The sequence below is a fragment of the Perca fluviatilis genome, chromosome 3 (genome assembly GCF_010015445.1).
Source record: "Perca fluviatilis chromosome 3, GENO_Pfluv_1.0, whole genome shotgun sequence".
Taxonomy (NCBI): domain Eukaryota; kingdom Metazoa; phylum Chordata; class Actinopteri; order Perciformes; family Percidae; genus Perca; species Perca fluviatilis.
Genome location: NC_053114.1, coordinates 40,086,906 through 40,108,653, shown reverse-complemented (window position 1 = coordinate 40,108,653; position 21,748 = coordinate 40,086,906). Strand labels below are relative to the sequence as shown.

The 21,748-nt window shown below is 41.4% G+C and overlaps 1 protein-coding gene across 1 annotated transcript in view; it reads left to right on the top strand.

Moving 5' to 3' along the window:
• LOC120556511 (C-myc promoter-binding protein-like) overlaps nucleotides 1-21,748 on the top strand; it is a 90,821-nt gene that overhangs the window by 33,395 nt on the left and 35,678 nt on the right. Inside the window, exons 5-12 of the mRNA XM_039796155.1 lie at nucleotides 3,355-3,524; nucleotides 10,501-10,796; nucleotides 14,468-14,534; nucleotides 15,468-15,526; nucleotides 15,893-16,037; nucleotides 17,052-17,227; nucleotides 18,277-18,377; nucleotides 19,692-19,907. Of these exons, the coding sequence (XP_039652089.1) occupies nucleotides 3,355-3,524; nucleotides 10,501-10,796; nucleotides 14,468-14,534; nucleotides 15,468-15,526; nucleotides 15,893-16,037; nucleotides 17,052-17,227; nucleotides 18,277-18,377; nucleotides 19,692-19,907 (1,230 nt within the window). The remainder of the gene's footprint in view (nucleotides 1-3,354; nucleotides 3,525-10,500; nucleotides 10,797-14,467; nucleotides 14,535-15,467; nucleotides 15,527-15,892; nucleotides 16,038-17,051; nucleotides 17,228-18,276; nucleotides 18,378-19,691; nucleotides 19,908-21,748) is intronic.

The window sequence follows — 21,748 nt, the reverse complement described above, 5'->3', positions numbered from 1 at the left end:
CTAAAAAGTAAGTTCATTTTGTAGTAAAAAATATTTATTGCAATGAACATATTGCCTGTTTCCCTATGTGTTGTTATAGAAAGGTCTGTAGAGAGGAGGGTCTGCTGCAGCGTAAACTGGCTGCACGAGGACATTCTGCTACAGCTGTGCTTGCAAGTTCAGGCTTGTTGAAGCATGTTGATGCCTCAGAATTGGAGCTGAGATAAGCCTCTGTACGCCAATATCCTTCCCCCTTAAAGGGTTAAATGGTTGCCATATATTTACTGGTAATATGAGGCTTATTTTACATTAAATCTTTGTGGTTTCAGTTCCTAAAACCGATGACAGAATGTCATTTTCTGATAACACTGTTGGCTCTGTGTGGTTGTGATTGGCTCAGCTTCAGATTGGCTGGCTGATGTTTTGTTGTACATATCTTGTAAAATGTGCAGCAGACTGTGAATGGTGCGATGCTATCTGTTTCTCACTAGCTTTTTGGATAAGTCAGCTCACAGAAGTTTTTATTTTCCACATTTCAGGCCAGGAAAAATCCAGCATGCTTCATGCTTTGATATTTGGAAACAAACATGTTCTGCAATATCTGACTTTATTTATAGACTAATGTGACAGTTTGATCCAGAACTGAACAAACTAAGTTTATTTTGTTGGTGGACAGGCATTGGAAATTAGCAGTAGCTATAAATGCTGTGATGCTGTACATTGGAGATTTGTTGCACAAATGTCTATATCATTAGCCTAGAAATCTAGACGCACCCTAGCGGCAGCAAATGTAATTTGCAGCCAGGGGGTCTAGCAACTCTCCGTTGGCTTGGAAGCTTGAAAAGCCAAACTCTGGCCGGGCCAATCACATCATGTACAGAATCGGTGGGCGGACTTATGGCTGCTGCTGCTGTCTTTCGAATCGGCTTTGGCCGCGACTCTGGAAGACTTGGAGTTAAGCTTTTCTTTGAGAAAAGAACAAAGAACAGCACTGAAGTCATTCTTAAAAAATACGGCAAAAGTTTAATCTGTCAACTAGTTCCGCTACCTTCTTTGTTGCTCTGCCTGGTTGTAGCGCTATCCTATTGCGTGCAGAGGGAATTTGAAAGACAACAGTTTATCCCGCCCCTCGGATTGAGCCCTGCCAATGGTGAGTTCCCAAACCCAACATCTTGACGTGGGTCTGGCTTGTCAGGCTACTATGTTGTAGCATCTGTCCCTATTCAAATAAACTAAATATAATAAAACAAAATATTGTAAATGTGTACATTTAGCTGTAGAGTGTATACAAGACCTTCCCCAGTGTGTACATTATGACTTGACTTAGGCCTTTAGATTCCCATAGGAACATAGGCCATCGACGAAGCTCTTCCATCCTCTCCGGTCTGGGCCCTCTGCTCCAGATGTTGCCACGTCAGCGTGTACATTATAGTAGTCTAATATTTAGTGAGAAGAACTGTCAGGAACCTCCTGAATTGATACTATGTTAATTCTCAAAGTTGCATTGATCAATTTATTTGTATATGAACTTATTGTAAAATCAAACGACTACAGTATGTTATATGAATGGAGTCACTTGCACATTCCATTCAGTGAGAATTATCACCGACTTTGCAGCTCTATGGAGTTTATTAACCCTTTTTAGCTTATTGTTTTGCAGTTACAGCACAGTTTTAGTTCAGTCTCGGTGCTCTTATCATCTCCATTTCCACCAGCCTCAGGCAGCTGATTACAGATGTTTTTCTTAGGAGTTGGTGGAGATCAAACCAGAGTTAAAATGATAGTGAATATTGGACTCCCATTCATCAGGTTGACACAAACTACTTTCCAAAATAATAAGTGTGTTTGGGCCATATAGAGTAAATATTCAGAGCTCAAGGAGGCGAAATGAATCTGCGCAAATGTTCCACGTAGATTTAAACTTTGGTGAACTCTGAATACCTTTTTTAAAAAGAGCTGGGGAGTCCAAAATAGATCAAGCTATCTTAGCTTATTAGCCGTGTTGCACCACGCACTTTTATTCAACCCGACTAAAACATGTTTCTCAAAAGAGCAATGGTTTGCAGCAGACTGTTACGCTATGCTACTATTATGAGTTTTCTGGGTGACCTTTAACAAGCTCCAAATATAATTCACTGTATTACGACTAAAAATGAGATCAACATGCAACTTATATTGCAGCCAATCTAGACACCAGTCCTATAATGCAAATGTGGAAATCTGGGCATTGTTCCAGATAATGTTTTTCGGACTCTGACATCTGACTTTGTTTTTGATGTTGTGATATACTGTAGGGTACATTTCATTCATTACGGTCTTAAAAAGGTCTTCAAAAGTCTTAAATTTGACTTGGTGAAACCTGTAGAAGCCCTGGAGAGAGAAGCTCCGGAGCTGTTGTGTCTGACCAGCAGTAACCCGGCCGGGCTGGCTGTCCAGTTAATGGTTAGCTCACCAGCTGCAGCATTTCACCAACTGGCCTTGTGTCCCCAAGCTTCCGACCCTACCTATACTACCTATACCTATACCCTCTGCAAGAAAGCCAATAAGCAGTCAAACTATTCCTTTAAAGGGTGCTAAACTCGCTGGTGCTGTTGATAACTGTTGGTCAAAACCTTACTGAGTATACTTTTCTATGTATTGCCTGTGTTGTGTACTCTTTTCACAAGGTTTCCATCACCACTATGTAACTTGTTACTGTACCTAGCACAACTGCTTATCATCGTTTCTCACTGAAGTCAAAATGACAGTTTTCCTCATCTATAGAGTCTGTGCATTACTTCTTCAGCTGTGCACTTGCAGGCGTTTTCATGATGAATAATTGTGTCAGATTATGTTAGTGTTTAATGATACAGAGACGTAAGAAATGTATATAAAACTGTACACCAGTTTAACATTCCCCCCAAGAATGTGAATGTGCACGTGTGATTGTGCATTTACAATTTTTTTAACATTTAATGAACAAACCTTTGATGATGTTTGAAGGGAGGCATTGAGTTATTTACCAGTTCTCCACAGTTTGTGCCTGTTAATAACGCTTGTAGAGTCCTTGAGCCAAAGTTGGATGAAGCACAAAAAGTTAAGAAGGTGCAGAAACTGAAAATCACTACATCATTGTTTCTTGTTTGTGTTCACAGACAGTGACTAATGACCCAAATGCCTGATTATTACCAAGCACTGATTGCTTATTACAAAGCCAGGCATGTCTAGCGAGACACTGACTCAATAAAGTACAGTCTCTTTCTGAACTGAACTGGTTTGGTTTGATTTTGAGCTTTGTGGAAAGGCAGTTTTGCATTTAAATCAGCTGTTGATTGGTAATCACAGGGGAAGGGTGCACTTTGCAGCCCTCTAAACTGAGTTCTCTTCCTGTTCCAGGTTTATTCAGCAGATATCCAGAGGAGGACTATGAGTCATTCCCACTACCAGAGTCTGTCCCTCTCTTCTGCCTTCCCATGGGGGCCACAATTGAGTGCTGGCCAGCTAACACCAAATACTCCCTCCCTGTTTTTTCCACCTTTGTCCTCACCGGAGCCTCCGGAGAGAAGGTAAAATGGAAAAACAAATGGATAGTTTCACTCTTCTCTTACTACTTTCTTTCTTTCATTCTCTCTCATCCATATGACAACAATGACACACATCTCAGTAGCAGCATCAGACATGAGAGGGTGTCAGTGACTGTTAGACCTCATCAACAGTCCGTAACTGCCATCTATACAGCTGACACGACCACAGACTACTGCACTACAGTGGGGCATGAGAAAACCACAATACTCTAAATGCCAGACGGGAAAGTGGGTCAGGCAGGCATGTTGTTTTTGTCAGGTGAAAACCTTGTAACTCCACATCTAGTGTTTCTTTTTGAAAGACAATCCTGTTTGCTGAAGAAATGAATAAAGCGCAAATAATAGTAGTAAATGCAATTACACTTTGTTAGTTTATTTGTTAAAGGTGCCCTGCCATACAAAACCATTTTTACTTGCATTTTTTTGAAATATGTTAGGTCCATATGTGTTCGTGTTATGTCTGAACTGCTACCTCCTCTGTCAGCTCTAGCCACTGAAAAGAAATAAGCAGAGAAATTTAGACCAAAATAAAAAAAGTGCTATAACAGTTTTACTCGCATGGCTCCCATTATCACACTCTCTTCCACTTTGCCTGACAACTCTTCTCCAAAACAAACAGCTCTGTCATAATAGCTCAGTTCATTTATTCACTCACTCTAAGCAGATAGTATGTGTGAAATAAAAAATGGACACGTCATTTCACTGTGTGTAGTGTTAACTACGCTAACTAACCCTGTGTTGTGATTGAAAAAAACAGACAACAGCTTTATGTGTCTCAAAGACCGGGCAACAGCCGGGATGTTGAGAATCCACGCGCGAGAGGTGATGGATAGTTTATTTATTTATTTTATTACATTTATATAGCGCTTTATCATAGACACTCAAAGCGCTTTTAGGGGGGAGGTGGGGTGGGGACTGCTCTCTAACACCACTAATGTGTAGCACCCACCCGCCTTACGACGCCAGAACGCTCACCACACATCAGCTAGTTAGGGAGTGGGAGGGAGGGGAACAAAATTTTAGTTCCAGTCACGTCATGTATTCACTTCGTTGAAACAAGAGAAGAAAGCCTCAGTGATGTGAAGAACAGGACAGAGATACATATGCTCTCACATATTACATATGGTAAGTCCATCAACCCGTCTCTGCCCGGGCATACCCCAGCTGCCCGCACATTTGTTGACAAACCCTGACGCGCACGCGACGGTGAAATGGCGATTTATCCCTTTAAATGTGAATAAACGACAGTTACTCTCACACGCAGCAAATGCTCTTTCCGTTGTGATTGGTGGCATCTTGAGGGGACACCAACAACAAGTATAGGCCAATCAAAAAGATACTTTATTGTAAATCAAAACTATTAACTTTAAACAAAGAAAAAGGGAATGAGGTGTGAGAATGTCATAATGTAAGGTGTATGTAAAGTGCATGGATGAGTGAATCTGTATGGGTGTAAATGAGTGGAAACTAAGTAAAACTATAAAGGAACAAACAAAAACAGGTTCATACCTGGAGGAGCAGAGAGAGAAAACTGGAGTGGTTTCCTGTGACTGTGTTGATGCGACTTGTACATTACAGGACAGAGTAACACAGCGGAGATATATATATATATATATATATATATATATATATATATATATAAAATTTTTTAAGACTTAGTTAAGGCGGCAGGCGCGTGTTGTTAAGGCGGGCCGCCTAAACTGGAAAGTGCTGTGGGAAACACTGGTAGAACTTCAGACATTACCACAAAGTAATGAAATACGTGTGGCAGGGCACCTTTTAATATGAAGGACAAGGCTGACCAGAATGCATTTTCTCTCTCTCTCTCTCTCTCTCTCTCTCTCTCTCTCTCACAATCACTTGCATGTAATAATAATAATAATAATAAATTGAATTTATATAGCGCTTTTAGTTACGCACAAACAAACAGCGTAGAGTTTACATGCACACTAGTGTCCCCGAAAACATTATATTCTACTTTTAAAGGCCTGGATACGTTTTTTGCCCAGTTTTGTTACGCTACCTGTGTCTAAGCCGAGACGTGGTCATTAGGCACTAAAGCAAGAATTTAAATGATAATCTGCATGATCCAGTGAAAGTAAGCCTTTCACCAGTAATGGGGAGGATACATGGATTACCTAATATTGGACCTACCACATCCAACAGAGACTCCAACAGAAATAGGAGTATTTTACTTTAGTTGGAACGGAAATTCTGAGGTACCCAGTGAACCCACTGAAAACACATCCTGAACATTTTTTCTATATTGGGTATGGCAAAAACCTATTTTCAAATTAAGTTGTAACGCACTAGACCAATTCGACAGGACACACAGGAGTATCACACACTTAAACACGCACTCCAGTGTGAATCAGTATGTATGAAGCAACTCACAGAACTTCAGAACCCCTCAAATGACCCATCAGTCCCCATAACCCATTATCCACCTCAGATCAGCCTCTTAAGCTGGAATTATGCTTCTTCGAAGATACAGGTAAATGTTTTTGCGAACATATGCAGGAAAGGGTGTTATGGGTAAGGCCGATCAGCACATCTCCCAAATCCCAGCAATGCGTAGTGCGGACCTGCGTGTCAAGCGAGCTGATTGGTTGATCCTACATCCTGGAGAAGTTTTCTTTATTTTTCCCTTCAGAGTTTGGTTGTACATTAAAGCATAGTACTGCTGCAAGGGCTCTTCTAACAGAGCATTGGAAACAAAACTCCTTTTCAAGGCACTTAATGTTATCATCCTGTCAATTTATGTTAACAATCAAATTCTTTCTCGTTTGTTTCAGGGTTATGGTGGTTTGTTTACACCGGACTGAAATTGACTTCTGTTGTAGTTGTCTAAACATGACACTGCTATAACTTGTAGATTATACCCCCAAATTCCACAACTATAAAAGAAACGCGCACGTGAACATGTCCAAATGACACCCGTGTTCGTTCACTTCCATGCAGCCCAGAGAATCCAAACACAAGCCCCTTTCCTGCTGTGCTGGTCTTTGGGTTTGGAAGGTGGCCGAGTCTGGACCAGGCTCGTGTTTATGCATATTAGTGAATTATGTGGAGAAACACAATCGTGATTGAAAACAAATAACATCCAAAGCGTACTGATGTTTCGATAGCAGCGGCTCTGCTGAACAAGGCCAGTTAGGGGTCGGTAGCGATCGTTGGTGCCAAACCCTCTGTGGCCTACTGCTGCTGAGTCAAGTTTGCGTGTGTGTGTGTTTGCATGCAAGTTTGGAAGTCCTCAGTTGGCTGGGCAAGCTGCCACACCGTGCAAAACGGCCGGAGGAAATATGCGCAACTGGCACCTAAACGACATGCTGGAGAGCCCAAGAGCCTGGGCGTTCATCTACCATGTGTTTGTGTACGATTAATTTCATCCGGATGACCACTGCAAAGAAATGCTTGGGCTTACCATTGGTAGCAGAGTTTACTTATTCAAGTTTAGGGGTAATGAACCCACCGTTATACAAATATTAAATTCCGATAGTATCAGAAATCAAAGTATCCCAGTGTTACATTACTATTCATAATGCATTAACATGTAAACAGCATTTTACTGTTGCAGATACTCGAGGAAGAGCAAATTTGAACTACTTTAAACACTGTTGGATTGTTACATTTATTACAGTGAATCCAATTTTAGAAACTAATCACAAGTTATGTTCAAAAAGTCATAATATGCCAAGTAACTGGGAACTAAAGCTGAAAATAATGATCAGATAATGGATAAATAAAATGGAAATACTAAAATAAACTATAATTGGCTCCAACTTGTACTTAAAGGTCCAGTGTGTAACGTGTTAAGTTGTTCATTATCAAAATCTGTGTTGCCCGTTCACAAACTTCCTTCCTTCCTAACTTCCGTCCTTTTTCATGAATATTTACCACCACCATCAATTCCAAGTATTCCTATTGGCTTGAAATTTCACATTTGCATTCGCATGAACTGGGCTAGACGCATAGACAGTTGTGTATATACCATTATAGTATATAAACGTATATACACTCCATAGTCATGCGCCATCTTGAAATACATTAGCCGGTAAGGGACATACAGGACATACTGTTCCGCCTTTCGCGTTTTCGCTGTCAAATGATACATACCTGCAAACTAGTCACTTTTCGGCGAAAATCGCCATTTTGAATGAGAAAATGTCATCCACGTGAATTCTGTAGATCCGAAGAGTTTTTATTTGGGGGGGGATGCCTTAACGACCGCTATCTACCGGACCGAATAGCAATGCGGATTTCGGTGCCTTATTTAGGTGCCACTTAAATGCCTGCGCTACTCTCAGATGCTCCGAAAACGGACGGCACCATCTCCGCACGGGACGCTAGTTACGGTAACACTACACTCGACAGCAGGTAACGTTAGCTAGCAGCTGGAGTAAACACGGTTAAAATGCTGACAGCTAAAACGGTGTAAAAGTGTGTCTGTATTTCACTGGAGAGGATTCCAACACCAGACTGTAGCTGCCGTTGTCTGAAAAACAACTCAGATGTTGCATTCACTTGAAATTCGCCTCGCCAGCCTCGTGCTGCATTCAAAGTTGTTGTAAAATACCCTTTTCTCATCCAGTGCTTGTTTTTGTCGTTTAACAGGAATTTACTGGTGAAATAAGTTATTGTTATTACGTTTTTAATGAATCATTTAATTTTGACCCTGTAGCCTTAGCAATACACAAGCCGTTCTTTAATGTCGCCGACTGTCGTTTTGGGCTCCTTTTTTTATTTTTTATTTTTTATTTTTTTTATAAACTTGTTTTTGTTTTATATTTTTGAACATACAAATACAATTGAACAAGGTGCTCCTTTTTTAAATGGAGGTGCTGCTAATGCTGCTAACGGGTATCGTAGCTTCCCGGCATCGGCAAGTTTGAAGAAGGAAACATGGAGGACCACACGTATTCAAAATCCAAATTTCAGTCTTCTTCTTCACCCAGAAAAATTAAAAAAAAAAAAAATATTGAAAAGAGCAAGAGACCGGCTTTTTGAAGCGTGAAGTTCTACCGTAGCTGTAATACGTACTTTGAACTGCGTGGTGCGAGAGAGTTGATTGCGATATATGATCTCAACGCTAGATGGGAGAAATTCCTACACATTGGAACTTTAAGTACCGTACAATACTTGAGTAAATGTGCTTTTCACCGCTGCCTAAACTCTTCATTATTAAAATCAAATCTTAATTCAGACGTGAACTCTTGCCACATCTTGCCAATCCTGTTTTGGTTGTCTTCATTTTTTTACTGTATTTGTGTGTTGCAAGTTGTGTATAACAGAATAAACGCAAATCAACCCTGTATGAGGCCCTTGAATAGTGGTGATTGGTTAAAAGAGCAAAAAACAAAACACCACAACTGTTTTGTTTGGATTAAACACATGAATAAGCAGGTCTGGTAGTCATTCATATTCATCGGACAAAGATACAATGCCTCGCTTCTAAACACAACATATGACACACACACACACACACACACACACGCAGGCGTCCTCAGGTCAGTCATCAGCAAACAAGGACATGGGTCACCTCGGTCCATTTCGGGGTAAAATGTGACTCACACAGGCGGCCAGCAGATAAGCCAGTTAGCTTGGATCCGTGCGTGAATTGGGGAAAGTCTCATATTTCCAGGAAGCAGAGAGGATTTATTTGGCCTAATGCTGATGCTGGCTCAGCTAACCGCTGTTTGTTTGTCTGCATGGTATTGATGATCAATAAAGGTTAAGCAGAGGTGCACTATTTTATTTCTATGCTTATTAATGTTTTCATTTATTTAAGAGTGCAGGGATGATTCAGAGGACTGCATAGAGGTTTATAAACGGTCTGCTACTTTTCATTATTAGTACATCTGTTGGACTTTCCCATCTGGAAATCATTGTTAAACATTGACAACATAATAATAATAATAGTAATAATAATGTTATTTATATAGCACTTTTCAAGCATTAAGCACAAAGTGCTTTCCAGATTAAAAGATTTACAGGATATGAATTCGGAATCAGAAACCCATGTAAGGCTGTACCCCCCAAGACATACAACAATTAGAACAAACAGCACTTTAATAAAACAGTGAAAGTGCAGGATAGAATATCAATAACAAAAGCACTAAAATGATAATAAAAATCAAGCATAATTGAAATATGTAATGATAGTAAGATGCAAATAAAACCATAAAAGTAGCAAAAAGAGGAAATGTGCAGTGTTGAGATGTTAAAATTACACGTGAGGATATTTTGAGTTGTCCCCACTTCTTCAAAGGGCTGTATGAGGGTTAAGATTTGTTTTTTTATATGGTTAATGTTAGTTGTTATATGCTTCTATAGTTATAGAAGTACATATGTGTGTTTATACAAACATTACTGTAGATAATTAAATTGGCTACGTAGAGCTGAAACTGTCTTGATTAGCGGATTCATCGATAAGGCAACCAGCAGAAAAGTAATTTGCAACTATTTGGATAACTAATTGTGGTTTCTCAAGCTAAAATGTCAAACATTTGCAGGTCCCAGCTGCTCAAATGTGACTATTTGCTGCTTTTCTTTGTCATATTTGAATGTAAATTAAATATCTTTGGGTGTTGGACTTTTGATTAGATAAAACAAGCAATTTTCAAACGTCAACTTAGCAGATCTAGGGAAATAATAATTTGTTGCTGCCCTAATGTTAACACACAGATGTAGTAGATGTGGTGGCAGGTGTATTCAAGGAGAGTTTTGAGTGTGGTGACCTCTGAGCTACACATTTCTACAGCAGGCCAACAGAAATGCTTTCCCAGTTTGCCCTTTGAATGAAGTGTCGGTGTCAGTGTCTCATCATAAATTTATATCTGTAACGATGAGATCCAACGTGGCTTTAGACTGTTTTTAGAAAGGTCTCGTACATGCAGTTACTGTATGTGCTACATCTGCAGATGGTGAGTTGTGTATCCAATATTTCCTCCTGTTTCAGGTCTACGGTGCTGCCATTCAGTTCTATGAGCCCTTCCCGCAGGAGTGTCTGACTGATCAGCAGTGCTCCCAGCTCGGTCTCCTGAGCCCCGATCCACCCAAACCCTCCTCCAACTGTAAGGGGACAGCCGCCAGCAGCGGCACTAACAGCACCACCACAGCAACCCCACGCTTGGTCTTCACCAACAAGTGTATCTGTCTGCTTTCCCACTGGCCCTTCTTTGACGCTTTCCGCAAGTTCCTCACATTCCTCTATCGCTACTCTATCTCCGGCCCTCACGCTCTGCCCATCGAGAAGTGAGTTGTCTTCATTTGGCTCTTAATTACACCATTTTATGCTATGTTAGTGTGTGCTTATTTTGACTTATCACATTACGTAGTGGTAGGAGCCACTGGTTCCCAAAGTGTTTTTCCCCCCATTCTATATTCCCTTTTTTTTTTATCTTTAAACAATCGCCTCAATGTTACTGAACAATCAAACATGGGACTATTCCAGATCTTTTTCTGAACATACAGTGGCTTGAAAAAGTATTCATACCATTGAACTTTTCCACATTTTGTCACGTTACAACCACAAATGTAAATGTTATTACAAATAAAAAAACTGAAAAGTGTGGCGTGCAAAAGTATTCAGCCTAGAGCTGTGCAATATATCGATATTATTGTTATGGTATGACACTGGAGGAGGGACCCAAAAGCAGACGGCCAACACAAAAAGTAAAGGTAAATGTTTTAATGCGTGAAATATATACAATGAATGTGCGGGTGGCAAAAAAAGGGGAAGTTGTGTCGAGGGAATCCAGTGGTGAGTGGTGGGTGCTATGTGCTCTCCAGAGCGTGCCCCGTGACGTGGTGGGGGTGACCATGTGGTTGGCCTCCTCCAGAGTCCAAACAATTGAGTCCAATCCGTAGAGAGAGAAGGGCAGGTGTGAGGAGCAAGCAGGCAGGCAGGCAGGCAGGCAGGCAGGCAAACGAACGAGCAAGGCAGGCTGCAACCTGAGACAAACAGAAAACTAAGTTAGCCACACAAGCAAGAAAACAGAAAATACAGGGAACTAGGATTGCCACAATACCACGCTTGTAGACTGTACGATCTGGCGACGAGTGGATCACAGAGCCAGCCTTAAGTACTGCAGGAGGTTGATGAGGGAATGAGCTTCACCTGGAGCCACCTGCCAGCTGAGCCACGCCCACAGCAATCAGCACAGGCTGCCATGATGACATCATGACAATTATATCGATATCGTGATATGAGACTAGATATCGTCTTAGATTTGTGTTGTCTTTTCCTGGTTTTAAAGGCTGCATTACAGTAAAGTGATGTCATTTTCTGAACTTACCAGACTGTAGTAACTGTTCTGTTATTTGCTTTTACCCACTTAGTCACTATATCCACATTACTGATGATTATTTATCAAAAATCTCATTGTGTAAATATTTTGTGAAAGCACCAATAGTCAACACTACAATATCGTTGCTATATCGATATCAAGGTATTTGGTCAAAAATATCGTGATATTTGATTTTCTCCATATCGCCCAGCCCTAATTCAGCCCCCCTGAGTCAATACTTTGTAGAACCACCTTTCGCTGCTATTACAGCTGCAAGTCTTTTGGGGTATGTCTCTCTAGAGACTGACATTTTTGCCCATTCTTGTTTGCAAAATAGCTCAAGCTCAGTCAGATTGGAGGAAAGCGTCTGTGAACAGCAGTTTTCAAGTCTTGCCAGAGATTCTCAATTGGATTTAGGTCTGGACTTTGACTTTGGGCCATTTTAACACATGAATATGCTTTGATCTAAACCATTCCATTGTAGCTTTGGCTGTATGTTTAAGGTCGTTGTCCTGCTGGAAGGTGAACCTCCGCCCCAGTCTCAAGTCTTTTGTAGACTCTAAAAGGTTTTCTTCTAAGGTTGCCCTGTATTTGGCTCCATCCATCTTCCCATCAACTCTGACCAGTTTCCCTGTCCCTGCTGAAGAAGAGCATCCCCACAGCATGATGCTGCCACCACCATGTTTCACGGTGGGGATGGTGTGTTCTGGGTGATGTGCAGTGTTAGTTTTCCGCCACACATGGCGTTTAGCATTTAGGCCAAAAACTTCCCTTTTGGTCTCATCTGACCAGAGCACCTTCCTCCACATGTTTGCTGTGTCCCCCACATGGCTTGTGGCAAACTGCAAACGGGACTTCTTATGGTTTTGTTTCAACAATGGCTTTCTTCTTGCCACTCTTTCATAAAGGCCCGATTTGTGGAGTGCCCAACTAATAGTTATCCTGTGGACAGATTCTCCCACCTGAGCTGTGGATCTCTGCAGCTCCTCCAGAGTTACCATGGGTCTCTTGGCTGCTTCTCTGGTCAATGCTCTCCTTGCCCGGCTTGTCAGTTTAGGTGGACGGCCATGTCTTGGTAGGTTTGCAGTTGTGCCATACTCTTTCCATTTTCGAATGATGGCTTGAACAGTGCTCTGTGAGATGTTCAAAGCTTGGGATATTTTTTTATAACCTAACCCTGCTTTAAACTTCTCCACAACTTTATCCCTGACCTGTCTGGTATGTTCCTTGGGCTTCATGATGCTGTTTGTTCACTAATGTTGACTCTAACAAACCTCTGAGGCCTTCACAGAACAGCTGTATTTATACTGAGATTACATTACACACAGGGGGACTCTATTTACTAATTAGGTGACTTCCGAAGGCAACTGGTTGCACTGGATTTTATTTAGGGCTATCAGAGTAAAGGGGGCTGAATACTTTTGCACGCCACACTTTTCTGTTTTTTATTTTTTTATTTGAAAACCATGTATAATTTTCCTTCCACTTCACAATTATGCGCCACTTTGTGTTGGTCTATCACATGAAATCCCAATGAAATATGTTTACATTTGTGGTTGTAATGTGACAAAATGTGGAAAAGTTCAAGGGGTGTGAACACTTTTTCAAGCCACTGTATAGGTTTATGTTCTAACCACCAAATAAATCAAGTTTTGTGTCACTTTGGCATGGCGATGCGTCTAAATATTGCAATACCCACAAGCCTCGGCCGCCATTTCTATGTAGAAGAAGCAAGTAAGATGCTTTGTTCAATTGGTAAACATTTTTGCTGACGGGGGTGTTAGTGGCGCATGTTAAGCTTGGTAATTGGATACATTTTGCCGAAATGCACCTTGGGAGTTGTAAGTACCTTATCCCCTAAATATGTTTATGTACACAGGCCTGTACTTTTTTATTTTTATTTTATTTAAATCAAAGAACCAGACATTTTCTAATGCATTTGTTCATCTTTTGTACTGATGATGACCAGGTGAGTTTCATGCTGTAAAAGTGGTCCAACTGTGAGTCAGGTCTATGGGAAAAATAAATGGGACTTTTACTTCTGGAACCAGAGGCGCCTGAAATAGCTCTGAACATTTTGCAACTCTATTATTTCAGCCAATAAGTCCTCTGTTCCGTCGAAATGCTGCCTCATAATTGAATGATAGTGTTTGACAGATTAAAATCCCCCACCTCCCCTAGAGAGATAATATACATATATAGTGCTTTTGTCAACGAGCGTGACAAGAAATTTACTATATGGTGTCAACCTTACTAAATCAAAGGAGATATTATCAATATGTGATATGCAGTGCATTGGGACTGACAGCAACGCCTGATGTTTTTTTTTGGTGTTGTAGTGGAAATGTTTTCCATTTTTCTTTACACCGGAAGCATCTTTGTGCTTGCAAATGTAATATGCGGTGTAACAATCCAATCCAGGTCCAGAAATACAAAATCCATCACCAACAATGTTTTAATTTGGAATATATTTACTTGACATTACCTCGGTTAGGTGATTTGTAACAGAATGTTCATGCTTTTCATGTTTTACTGCTGCTCATAACTCTAACCCGTCTGAGAGGCATTGCCTGATTATTTGGCCGCCAACTGCTGATATTTTTGGCCTCACATCCCCCTTATTTTTTTTTTTTCCAGGCACATCTCTCATTTTATGCACAAAGTTCCCTTCCCTTCCTCTCAGAGGCCTCGCATCCTGGTGCAGGTAAGTTTAGGTCACACGAGTAATGGGATGTTTGCTGCATATGGTGCATGTTAGAAATGGGTGTTTATCATTTTGCAGACAATAGTGTTGTTTTCTGGAGGTGTTTAGAATTGCCTGTGGGTGTAGTAGTTTAGGTCCTCCATTATGGATGAATATTTAAAGGGTGAGGCTATTTGCACCCCTGGTAGGCTACAATTAGCAGTGTATGCTATTCGTACCCCAGTGCACACAGCAATGTGTGCTATTAATACCCCATCTGGTACCATCCATACTACTCATGTATTACACCTTTTTGGAATATTGCTCTGTTGCCTAAATAAAATCGTTGCAGTGTCCAATATTTCGTACACTTCAGAGAGACGTTGATACATACACTCGCTTGGTTCTCGACCTGGGGGGGCGGGCCCTGACTTGTGCAATGGCATGCAAATTATCCAATCCAAAATAAAAGAAACAAGATCTCTTCACTGGGGAATCGAACCCCAGACTCCGGGGCCATAGCTCACTGTTGTAACCACTCATCTAGCAGTTCAAGTGGAATGTAGTACAACCGTTGACGACTTGGTGTCTTTAAGCCTTGGTTGCTAGGTAACCATACTGTATACAAAAAATAGGTACTAACTAACAAACTAATGGTTGTATGCTTTCACTGAAGACAGAAAGCGCAACTGTAGTATCCATTTTCCGCTAGAAATTCAATTGTCATAAACTTTAGAGACAAAACTTTCTTAATATGCCAGTTTCTGCTGCCATGATTTCGGTGCACGCGAGCAACGTTTTTGTTGTTGTTACGTCACAGGGTGTGAATTGCTCAGCTGCGTTGCCTAGACTATTCGTACCGGGGATGCAAATAGACGCTCTGATTTTGAAATGATTCAATGCAGGCGTATTTTTGCTCGGTTGGTTTTTTCTCACTTTCCAGCTTTTCTGCAGCTTTCCCCTCATGACAGCCTGATGTTGAGCCAGCCAGTGTCTTCTCCTTTACCGCTCAGGTAAGCGCAGCTGCACACATGTTCTTCTGGTGATATCTGACAGCACGTTCTGTGCTAAAATGTAAAGGAATTATGCAGTTTATGTACATACAGAACAACATAGTTCAGATGTGTTGATTTGTTTGATACCTTTTCAATTAGAAAGCACAAATAGGCCTTAAATACTGTATTTAATCTTTTCTATATTAGCAATTTTGAGCTCCCTTCATACAATTGAAAATAGAAAACCGAGAATGCCGACTTCAGCCACAGTATTATTGGTCTGAAGATTCTTTTGGAACCCAAAATATGTTCAATGGTCAGAAAAAGACCCTGTTGTAGTTCCCTTTATTGAACTTGAATTTAGCACATTTGTGTTTTTCGTAGTGGTGGTCGGTTTTCCATGCTGCTCCAGAATCTCGGACCAGAGAACGCCGTCACCTTGCTGGTGTTTGCCGTCACCGAACACAAGATCCTGGTCCACTCGCTACGACCCGCCGTACTGACCAGCGTCACTGAAGCGCTGGTGTCTGTAAGTCTGAGTGGTTATTTAGTTCCCTCCAGGGGTTGCCTCACCATATTGACTTCACACTCTTTATGCTGCTGTCCTCTTCTTTGGTCAAATTAAATGTGAAAGAGAGAATAAATGTGCTTTTCTTTCTTTTATATTTCAGTTTAGTTAATACACTTATTAGTATAGTCTTATATGGTTGTTATAGTTACTGTGTTGGTCACCATCAGTTAATACATAATACAGTACAACAAATATGCATCTTTTTCTGATTTAAAGAAAACTAAAATAATATATATGTAGAAAAGAATAAAATGAAATAAGTAAACAAATAAAAAATCAGGAGAAAATAAATACATGAAAAAAAAATTCTAATAAAAGATGTTTGCATTAAAAAGTGGACAAAATAAATAAATGAGTGAATAATATGAATAAAATCAATATAAAAGAAGACAGGCTGAATATATTCAATTCAATTTTATAGTTCTCTCAAGACACTTGAGATACACAGATAGACCAAACATTTACAAAGACCCAACAATTTTCCCACGAGCAAGCATTTGGTGCAACAGTGGCGAGACAGAGCCGGGCTCTTTGTGGGCGGCATCTGTCGCTGCCGGTTGGGACACGGAGACACTGATACAGATATACAGATATAGAGAAACATGATTCATACTAATTATAGCAGTTGGTTTGATGAACAGTGGCAGTTATAGTAACAATAAAGATAGTAGAACTATGACTAGAAATAATAGTTGTAGCAGTTCAGGGCGTTGCGGAGCGCAGTAGGGCATGACAACAAGACCACGGCAGCTGCAACCATGATTTAGGTGCCCTCCCCCCCAATCCAAGGAAAACTGCGAGGCGAGAAAACGGATATGTACTCCTAGAGAAAAAATTCAAATAAACAGTAAACATTTTAGTAGACTGTTGACCTTTTTTGAAATAATTCTTATTGACCTGCAACATTTGACAAAGGAGCCCTATCTTCCTTTTTTTTTAATCTCACTTTCTCATCTTAATCCTCGTCCTCAGATGATCTTCCCATTCCACTGGCCGTGCCCGTATATTCCTCTGTGCCCCCTGGCGTTGGCTGATGTGTTGAGCGCCCCTTGTCCATTCATTGTAGGAGTGGACTCCCGCTACTTTGATCTTTATGACCCCCCACCAGACGTGAGCTGCGTGGACCTGGACACAAACACCATCTTCCAGTGAGCACAGTACACACACAACTTCCCATTGCTGTTGAGCTATTCAATTCATTTACATTTTATTTATAGTGTCAAATCACAACAGGAGTTATCTCAGGACACTTTACAGATCGAGTAGGACTAGACCACACTCTATAATTTACAAAGACCCAACAATTTGCCACAAGCAAGGATTTGGTGAAACAGTGGCGAGGAAAAAATTGTTTTTGGGCAGAAACCTCGGACAGACCCGGGCTCTTTGTGGGCGGCCATCTGCCACTGCCGGTTGGGACACGGAGACACTGATGCAGATATACAGAAATATGATTCACAACAATTATAGCAGTTGGCATGATGCGCCGTGGCACTTATAGTAACAATAAAGATAATAGAACTATTTTCGTGCCAAAAACGAAGCACCCAATCTGCGAGGCGAGAAAGCTTAATGACTCCGGGCAGTAAGCTCCCCGGAGATAGGTTAGTAACATGCATTAAAGGGACATGAATGCACACAGATGGAGAGAGAGAGAGAGAGAGGTCAGTGTATCATAGGAAGTCTCCATGCATTCTAAAAACTATAGCAGCATAACTAAGAGCTGGTCTGAGATCTATTGATGTGAGGAATAACATCTTTAAAAAGACAGTTTTGCACAACTTAATCTGTCTTTGTGACTCAGTTGATTTCTCATGGTGAATATTGAAAGGAGTAACTACAGGGGCAATAAGCCACATATATACTGTACTGCACTTCCAGCTAAGAGCTCAACATTGTTTCCTTTGCTGCATCTGTTTTTTTTTCTTTCCAGACCACATAACTGCTAAGTCATGAGTTCTAAGTTTAGAGACCGGGACATTTTCCTGGAGTCTGGGTGGAAATGGTTATTTTTGTAGTGTCAGACCCGCTTTAATATGAAGAGAATGCATTTTTCAGTATAGTGTTCACATAGTTTTGCCTCATTACCAGCCAGACAGCGTTAGGGTGGTCTGAACTCCTCTGGCCCGACCGCTGTCCATGTTGGTTTAGGCCTCTCAGCCTCTCCATGGCTCACTGGGTGTTTCTGCTTTTCCAGCAATGAAGATAAGCGAGCCCTCACATGGAAGATCTTGCCAAAGAAAGCCTGTAAAAACCTGATGAATGTGCTGAGCAATCTTTACCAGCAGCTGGTTGACGGTGAGTTCTATGCTGATCGGACAAACAATTGTAAAAATGTGTTTGATTTTGTTATATAAGTTTCATGATCAGTCCTGCATGCAAGTTCACTTCAGCAAACCTTTTTATTTTGTGTTTAGTTGTATAGAAGGTGGCAGGGCTGTCACTTTTTAAAAGATTCAAGCTCAAACTAATTTGAACTAACACGTAATTTGTTCGAAACATAGACTGTATATAAAGATGGTCACATGACAGCTCCACTAAAGTGAATTCAAAACATGTGGATCGCCCCCTGGTGACAGGCTGCGGTTTAGGTTCTAAACCCGCCCACTCCATGTTAGCGGATGGGACATGGACAAAACAAAAAAAACAAAGTACCCGTCAAATACATTGGTTGGTTTCTGTCATTTTTGGTAGTTCTCATTTTGATTTGTTAGAAGTGTGGTTGTAATTAGTTATTTGATGCTATATAAACGGGGTGAAACGTCATAATTGACAGCAGCTAGATTGACTCGCGATTGAGTCAGGCTAGTGTCTGGGCGGGACCTTGATAGATCACTACCGCGCAGACTCTGACTCCAAATGACGTCACCAGCGCATGATGGCAGCACCCGTATCCGGGATATTTTGGCTTCATTTTTGTACAATGGGAGGAAGTAGAGACTCGTCGTCCCTCTCAACATACAGTCATGGTCCGAGCCCACATAGGGATTCTGTTGTCTTCACAATTTGTTCTCCATTCAGTCTGTACTCTCTCAATTCCACTAATTGAATGCCAGCAATAATCCCATCATAGAATAATTTCCTTATTACCCGTCTGCCCCACCATGGTGCTCATTGCATTGTTGTCGACTTTCTCTGCTATTTGTGGAGCGTGCTCACTGGGAGACCATGGAACCTGCTGCTTCTTGAGCCGCAGAAATTGAATAAATGAATTTTCTAAATCAGTGAAGTTGAAAATCTACCCAGTTTCTGCCAGAAGTGCTTAATATTGATATGCCTGCCAGTAGTTTTAGTGGAGACATTTAAGCCTTTAAAGGACTTTCGGAAACTCTGATATCAAAGTTTATTTTTCCCAAATATGCAAGCCTAATCCTCATTTGCGATATGAATACTTAATTTAAGCAGTGCTCTGGCCATACTGTAAGACCTTTTTAATACATATCCTTTGATCATAACGACTTCATGAAAATGCCAAAAATGTATAATTTTCAGCGGCAGAAGTGATGATTCAACCTTTATGTTGACGTAGAGATTCTAATGCAGTATGTAGCGACAGTTGCTGATGTCCCCCCCCTCCCCCTCCTCCTCCCCTCTCCCTCCCTCTGTCTTCAGGTCAGCAGCGGCCTGATGGGCTGATGGAGCTGAGCATGAGTGAATCGTCAGAGCTGAGCTGTGGGAAGAGCCTCCACGCCCTGGAGCTGGAGATCCAGGAAGCCTTCCTGCGCTTCATGGCGGCTATTTTAAAAGGCTACCGCTCATTCTTACGACCCATCACCCAGGCGCCCTCTGAGAAAGCCACAGACGCCAGTTCGCTCTTTGACTTGCAAGGTTCGTGGAATAGAATCACCCTGACCACTTGTAGTCAAAACAACTATTTAGCCACATGCGGTGTGTTGGAGCCCAACAGCCAGGTCAGAGTCACAGAGGAAACCGGGTGAATGGATGAACCCAGCTGTCCTTTTTCCCCAGCAGCCCCCTCAAACTCCTCACACAGACCAAAAACAAGTCCATCTATGAGCCAATTTTTTCTCTCTCTGAAAGAAATGTATCTGAATGACGATTCCCACCAAAGTGTTTACTGATCACAGATGGTTTGAGCTTTGCTGCTTTAATACCAGTAATCTGAAAGACGTGTTCTTTGCAAGGCCAGCCGGTCCACCACAAACTCCTAAGAAAGATAGAGCTGATTGAGCGCTTGGTAGAATTATTGGTTTACTGTGCTTTCTTGTGAATAAACCGAAGAAAGCCCATAATAACTGCTTGAGTTAGACACTTTTGTATATAGTCATTTAAATAGAATATAATCCGAAGGAGCTTTGACATGTTTCGACAGGTGTCCTTTTGATGAACAGATTGTAAAATTAATGTAAATAGATAGTACGTGGATTCGGAGTTAAGATTATTTTGTCAGACTATTATTTCCACACTGGTCTCTGATTTTCAATCTGGACATTTTCTTATTCTGATGGAGCTATTTTTCTGATCATTTCTGGAAAGGGTTCAATCTCAGTCAGGTTTGGTGGTATAGCCCTGTATCAAATTGAAGATAATTTCTCAAATTGCTCTACATACCCATTACAGCATGAGCTCCTCCAATGTCACTGATTCCAGTTTTATCTACAAACATCTGGAAATAACTGGGGTGACCTCCCATGTGTCGTCAGTTGCTTAGATCTTATAACACATTTATGCAGTGGAAATGGGGCATTATGCAGGCTCGACTTGCTTGGAAATGTTCTTTTTTGGTTATTAGTTATGCATAATTCCTGGTACTTTTTTGGTATCACCTCAGTTGAGGTTCTAAGCGAGTCGAGCCAATACCAAAAGGTGGAGTTAAAACACTGCAGACCACTGACTTTTAAACCTAGTTGTGGTCAGTTGACGACGTGCTAGTCTCGCTGGCTACTCCACACAGCATGGGGGATGGGAGGAAAACATGCTCTGGTTTATTGGCATTTCTTTAAACCAATCAGAATCGTCATGGGCGGCGCTAAGCTCCGCACAGAGCCACTGCAAAATAGTCGTGCGCGAGAAAACTCCGATTGGACAGATAGTCTAGCTAGCTGTCTGGATTTACCCTGCAGAGATCTGAGGAACAGTCAACATTGGTCCTCATAAATCCACCCGAATTTAAAATTCCAACACAAAGAAAGCAGAAGGAAACAGAAAATACATGCATCCGGCGGAATTTCCTGCAGCACCGGAGCAATCCCGGAAGTGGAACGCGAAGGATATAGACTAACGACGTGCAGACACTCCTCTGTTTGGTTGCCAATAAAAGGATCCAGCGAGAGAACACAGTAGGCTCGTTCGAGATGAGTCAGGTCTGCGCAGAATCGATAACCGGCGTTAGCCGCCCAATGCATGCCGGTTAGATTTGTGTCTGACTTGATCCCGACTTGCTCTGACGTCATGCACACGTGGGCAACGATAACCTCACAAGATCAAGGGGGCTGCAGGTTTTAGACGCAGGCAGCACAGTTGCTTTTTACCAACTGCAAGACCCAGGTGGACCCAGGGCATGCTGGGAAACGCCGGCCTCTCAGCTGATCTAACCGCTGAATCTCAGAATCGACTCAACGTGGCGTTTTATATAAACTTTTTGATTTTGAATTGGAAGGATATTAACTGCTAGTTGTCTGATTTAAAGGTTTATTCTGTACAAACCA